Raw genomic sequence first — 6,135 nt, forward strand, 5'->3', positions numbered from 1 at the left:
TGCTCTTATTTGAAGGCTCTTTTCGTGATCGCAATCACGCTTCAAGAGATAAGTATCGATTTTATATTTGATTAAAATCTGTGATTATGTGTTGTCTATATTACATGCAAGTGATCCTGGTTATTTGCTTCCGCTGCTTATATCTGTTTTCCATCAATAAAAAGGTGTGGAGGTCAAGGATTAGAGAAGAAGGTTAGTAGGTGGTTGAAAGTTTCTCCTTTTCTTACTACTAGTAGTTTTGGTAGCACTATGTTCCTCGCATTCTTATTAATTCTTTATTACGTCATGTGGTCTATTTTGCTTCTATTACCGTATTCCCTATTATTATTATTATTTAGTACTACTTCTTCTTGCTTCCCGTTCTCCTCATTCTTTTCTTCCTCTTTTTCTTCTCACCCTTTTTGAGTCTGAGAGTTTATTTGAAACAGTCTTTCTAACTTCACCAGATAGGGGTAAGGTTTGCGTACAAACTACATTCCCCATATTCTATTTGTGGGAATAAAATGAGTTTGTTGTTGTTGTATTATTATTGTTGTTATTGTTGTAGTATTACGTTGGACTAGTAGAGGTCTCGTACGTGAAGGGACCCCCGGGGTGTAACTCGATATAAAAGCTGAACCCCTGAGTGGGGCCCTGGAAGGGCATTTTCAACCGCTTAATTGTTGTATGGAAAGAATGTGAAGATTGTAATAAAGACTCCTCCTTTATTTAACTTGGATTTCAGTGCTCACTCCTTCCAAATAAACTCTTTTTGCTGTCCCTTTTGAATGATAAAGTATATACTCAGATCATCATCATCTTGACTCCTCATCTTTTGCCAGATTAACCTTTCTTAATTCTACAGCCATGGTTGTAACACAGGTACGATACTGCACCGCCAGTCTTCTGAATAATTTGTTTGTTTGCGTAGGAACTAGGATTCAACGTTATTACTATTTCTTTGCTTTATTATCTTGACAGCTTTCTATAATAATATGACACTAGATTTGCACACTGAAACTCTTAGTTTGGTGTTTTCAACCATACCTCTCACCTCTGCCTGGAAATAGGTTAACTGTTCGTTTTTCTTAAGTACTGGGATGCGGTTTGGGGGTATCCCATATATTTAGCAGATTAAGGAACAAATAAAACTTGCACCTTTTGCAGTGACAAGTTTGATTTGAGTAACTGCATCCAAGACTGATTCACTGCTCTGCTGTGATACCAGCAATCTTGAGTGATGACAGGTGACGAGAGATTTTTGTTTTTCGAGTTAGGGGACTGAAGATTGGGCTTCGAAACTTAAGCTCTTAACGTTGTTCTTGATTTTTTTTTTTAATATTGTGCTTTTAGTTCGGCGTATCTAAGATTTAGAGGCAGTGAGTTCAGAATTTGTGTGATCTTATTATATAAATATATGTATACCTTGTAAATTTGCTTTACATATGTGTACATAATTTGGATTCAAGAGCAATGGATACAGTTGAAACCACAAAATCTCCGGCTGTGCGTTCTTGATATTTTGCATTAATTAATATGAATTTGCCAGGAGCATGAGGAGCCCAGTGGATGGCCCCTGGGGCTTGAAAACATGAATATAAGACTTAGAGTGGCTGAGAGATCTCAGGTTGTAACAGCTGCAGCTGCAACAGAAGAGATAGCATACCGTTTGTACATATCTTCACCTAGTTTCTCATCCTTTTCATCCTCCAACCTTGACACTGAGGTAATTACTTGGTCACAGCGTTGTTCGAATTTAGTATAATTGTAATTTTTAAAAACTTTTAACTATGTTTATACTATATAGTTCGATTCAAAAGCAGTGAATGCACCACAATCATCAACATATATTAATGTTACTTTGTGGGATTTGTTTCAGTCCACAATGTCTTTCTTCCAAGATCAAAGTGTTTCTCTAGGCCGACTTATCGGAATCAGACCAGTAAACAGACGAAAATCGGACGTTACAAACAGAGCCCACCTTGAGAAAAATGAGAACAGACGATCAGAGTTAGAGGATTACAAGTGCCAAGAAGGGGATATGACACAGAAACTTTGTGTTCCGTTGCTACATAATGTGTTAGAGAAGATGAGTCGTAATAAGAGTAATTCACCTAAACATTGAGTTTTCTTACAATTTAGGCCAGTCTGGCGTCGGCAGTCACCAAAATGATTGTGACACTAGACTGATGTTTCTTGTCAATTCTGTTTTCATCTTTGTATTTTCCTAATAAAATTGTACTGAGTAAAAGAACACAGAATTGTTAACAGTTGAATACGAATTGAACTTCCAATTGTAAACAACAGATGCTTATGGTTACTTCCTATAGTTTACGATCAAGTAGTACTTTTGCATCTGAATTTACCTATATTTTCATCATTAAACATTGATGCGTAAAGCTAAAAATTTAATAGTTTTGTGAACCAAAAAAGACCATTCAGGATTTGTAGTAACAATGAGAAAACAAATGACAAAAAACTCTACATCGCGCCAGGTAGGGGTCGAACCTACGACTTTCTGCTTAGGAAACAGACGCTCTATCCACTGAGCTACAGGCGCTTCTTGTTGTCAAGCTCTTTCTTTAAACATAAATAGATCAACGTTTAATTATTGGATGCTTTCCCCTTTTTAAGGGCTACTCGCCTGGCGCCAAGAACTAACAATTTCTCTAGTGAAAACTGCAGTTAAATTAGACCATAGTGCTCTTGTGGCTAAGTTGATTCAGCCGAAAACATAAATCTTGCAATCTTCCTAAGTTATTCCTAAGCTTAAGATGCTTCCCAATACTTTTGTGAAAAATCATTTCCCAAACGAAGAACACTTATCCATCATCTTTAATGTATAATGAAAATACTTAATTTAATCCTTAATTAATAGCTCTTGAAAAATCATAAATTGAACAGAAATAAAGTATAACTTGCTGAGTAAACTAAAGAAGTGGGAGCAAAGACACATCGCAATGATGAAAATAGGTCCAAGAGGGATATCTTTTATCTTTTCTTGTGATTAGTGAAAATGCTAAGTTAGTAGCCATGACGCAAGATAAATTGATTGAGAACTTTTAATGATAGGTAGTCTCACTAACAATTTAATATAAATGATTTCCTTTTGTAAATCAGGATTGAGCAGAAATGGTAAAAAAAAAAAAAAAAACTATATTGATATGTTCACAATACAAAGATAAAAAGAACTAGATTAAAGTTAAATCTCACTTTTATCTTTCTCAAAACAAATTAGTGACCTCTTGTGCCATTTACTCATTCTTTTGTGGTCTTTTAACCAATTAGATAAAAAGAAACGGAAAAGGTCCCGAAATCTGAGAACCTAAAACCCCAACAAAGCCCTTTTAGCACTTCGCCGGTCGAATCTCATCTCATCTCTCTCAGAGCCCTCGCGATCCGAAACATGGCCACTTTCGCCGCCAGGTCCGTCCTCCGCTCCGCCACTTCCTCCGCCAGAACTGCCGCCACGAGAGTTGCCGCCGCTGCCAAGCCTAAGGCCTCTACTTCTCCCTTTCGCCTCCCCACTCAAAAACCCCTCACTGCTCGCATTTTCAGGTCAGGCAGTAAACGCAAATGATTTTATTTTCATTTTCATCGATTAACTGAGTATCTATTGTTCAATTTTTTCATATGATATTCAAGTTTTTTGAATTTTACAATTACTTTTGTTAGGTCGCCTGTTGAAATGAGCTGCGCAGTTGAAACAATGCTTCCTTATCACACTGCCACTGCTTCTGCGTTGCTGACTTCAATGCTTTCCGCTACGCCTCGGAGTTATGGTTGGACTCTTGAGGGTATATTTCATACTACTTTATTTTGCACTTCTTATATTGATTTACGCTTGTATTATATCTGTATATTTTTGTTTGTGAATGTGTGAATTGTAGTTGTTTGGCCTTAAATTGTGTTTGCTTGCATCTCAAAAAGATTGTGCTATGTACAGATTCGATTGTTTTGATTTGCCAGTAAGCTAAACATTCTGTATCTTTAGATGTTCTCTCTTTCTCCATTTTGGCCTTTGAATCGAGTGGTAGACCTCTAGACGATATATGGGCAGTGTTGATTACCTGAAGCCGCGCCTAGCAGTAGTGAAATGTATGCATTTATCTTAGCTCTGAACTTCAGAAGACGTTTTTTTTTTTGGCTCTCCAGGTCCCTCCCTTCACAAGGAGTGAATAAGTGGTGATGAATTAAAGTGTGTACATTTGGCAATTGAATTAATTGAATTATTCTGTTAATGACAAATTTTGTAGGAATATTTATACTTTTTTCTTCGAAATATCAAAGGACTTTCATTGATAAAATGGTTTTAACTTTTTAACTTCTTCAATTTTTATTTATCAGCCAAAGTTGTTACTATATGTTACTTCCTCTTTCCTCCGGTAAAGGTAAACGATGCATATTCTTTTGATCTTGTAGGGCAAAAGAGGACTAGATGAAGATCATGAAATGAAGTTCAAGTATATCTTCTTATGCTGGAGTCTTAAGTAACTTGTAGCTGCTATTTCTTTTTCCTTTTTTTGGTCCACTTAGGGTTGATGAGGAACCTCCCCTCTGTGATTTTACAAACTTAAGCTTGAATTTGCTGAAAAGTTTTGGATTTGCTAAGTAAAAGATGTTAGTATCTACGGAAAAAGGATCATATTGGTTTACGCTACAACTCTTTTTCTTTCTTCAGTGTTGAAGAACCGCTTAATCATTACTCCCCTTTCAAATACCTAGCCAAAGCTGTAGGCTTGATGTTTGATATAAGTTGATGAGAAGCAGCTATTCATATCATAAATATTGCCTACACATTCCTCATTGTTTTACTGTTGACTTATATGCTAGAGTTGCATTTCTGATACTGTAGTGTTTTTTGCCTTTTCTCCTTCTTTTTATCCCCTTTTTGGCCCTTCTAATCTCTGAAGAAATTTCGGCAGTAGCTAACTCGCAACTGAAGCTCCTTTAATCCTTATGACTTCAGCTTACATGATATAAATGTATTTTGACATGGTGTTGGGGCTTGAAATGTTCATTTATATGATTTGTGCTGTCTGATTGTAGATTGATATCGAAATACCTATTTCTTGCAGATTTGTGAATCATGCAGCTGGTATTGATTGTTGATGAGTTAATTTCATATTAAGCTTCAAGAAAACTGAATCAGATAGTCTGTGGGACCAAAAGTTGCTTAGATATGAATTTTGCATTTCCAGTTGTAGTTGTTAAGTTGTCAGCATCATTCTAATACTTGGTATTTAATCAGATTGCAATGATGATGTATGATGATTGTCAGAGAGTTCAAGCGAAGTTTTATATCCATGCAGTCTAAGCAACTGATAAGTAGAGTACTGAATGAGAACTTGGGACACTTTCCTTTCTGTGAATTCTGGCTTCTGTTGGACTCTATTATCATTTGGTATTTACATGTTGAAGTCCTATGGAAGCACATTGTTATTAGATATTGTGGGATGGCTAAAGCTTTAATTTGTCTCAAAAACGTTTTACCCAAGCCTTAATAATGTTTTCTTTTGTGGTGTTAGAGCAGGTACTTTATTGACCATATTCTAGTTTCTTGGGAGTATTGTTTAACTTTGAGGCATCTAATTTATCTATTTGCTGCAAGTTGCTATTCCTGTCTGATTATAGATTGATGTGTAGATACTATCATTTGATTCTTGATGAGTTAATGCCTTAAAAAACCCTCCAGATAACTGAATTGGGTAGGCTGAAGGCTTCTTGCTTACAATTTTTTCCCTTTCTCATTTTACTGTTAGTTTAATCATGCTTAGGGTCATTCTAATACTTGGTATTTAATCAGATTGCAATGATGATCTATGATGAATGTCGGAGGGTTCAAGCGAAGTTTAATGTCCATGCACTCTGAGACAATGTCTGAAAAATAGAGTACCGTATGAGCTCGAATGAAGAAATATATATTTTCTTCTGTGACTGTCATCTGATTTTCATTATAATCTTCCCTTATGACCTTTTCCAGTAAATTCTGGCTTCTTTGCAGTTTTTATTGGGTTGTATGTACTTGTTTAGCTCTTTGAAGCTCCTAGTGCTTATGACTATACAAGAAAAATGAGTAAACTAGTATAACTCAAGGTATCAGATTTATAATATTTTTGCCAGTTCAAATGAAATAAACCTAATTTTTATCTTTGA

General features: G+C 35.8%; 2 protein-coding genes and 1 non-coding gene across 11 annotated transcripts; 2 read left to right on the plus strand and 1 right to left on the minus strand.

Moving 5' to 3' along the window:
- The first annotated feature begins 678 nt into the window (after positions 1-678).
- On the plus strand, positions 679-2,285 carry LOC109213687. Its single transcript, XM_019377520.1, has 3 exons — positions 679-861; positions 1,529-1,705; positions 1,859-2,285. The coding sequence occupies exons 1-3, from the start codon at positions 847-849 to the stop codon at positions 2,102-2,104; spliced, it is 438 nt and encodes a 145-aa protein (XP_019233065.1). The 5' UTR covers positions 679-846; the 3' UTR covers positions 2,105-2,285.
- A 181-nt stretch (positions 2,286-2,466) lies between these two features.
- Positions 2,467-2,539, minus strand: TRNAR-CCU. Its single transcript has one exon. It is a non-coding gene; the product is annotated as a tRNA-Arg (tRNA).
- A 678-nt stretch (positions 2,540-3,217) lies between these two features.
- On the plus strand, positions 3,218-6,135 carry LOC109213683 (protein NUCLEAR FUSION DEFECTIVE 6, chloroplastic/mitochondrial-like). Of its 9 annotated transcripts, XM_019377515.1 has the most exons (5): positions 3,249-3,537; positions 3,655-3,776; positions 4,402-4,442; positions 5,058-5,077; positions 5,231-5,506. In XM_019377515.1, the coding sequence occupies exons 1-3, from the start codon at positions 3,386-3,388 to the stop codon at positions 4,419-4,421; spliced, it is 294 nt and encodes a 97-aa protein (XP_019233060.1). In that variant the 5' UTR covers positions 3,249-3,385; the 3' UTR covers positions 4,422-4,442; positions 5,058-5,077; positions 5,231-5,506. The 9 variants fall into 9 exon arrangements, with proteins under 9 accessions (XP_019233056.1, XP_019233060.1, XP_019233058.1 ...); XM_019377513.1 differs by lacking the exons at positions 5,058-5,077; positions 5,231-5,506 and adding an exon at positions 5,786-6,135; XM_019377508.1 differs by having other exon boundaries at positions 5,058-5,506.

This window comes from Nicotiana attenuata, unplaced genomic scaffold (assembly GCF_001879085.1).
Source record: "Nicotiana attenuata strain UT unplaced genomic scaffold, NIATTr2, whole genome shotgun sequence".
NCBI classification, from domain to species: Eukaryota; Viridiplantae; Streptophyta; class Magnoliopsida; order Solanales; family Solanaceae; genus Nicotiana; species Nicotiana attenuata.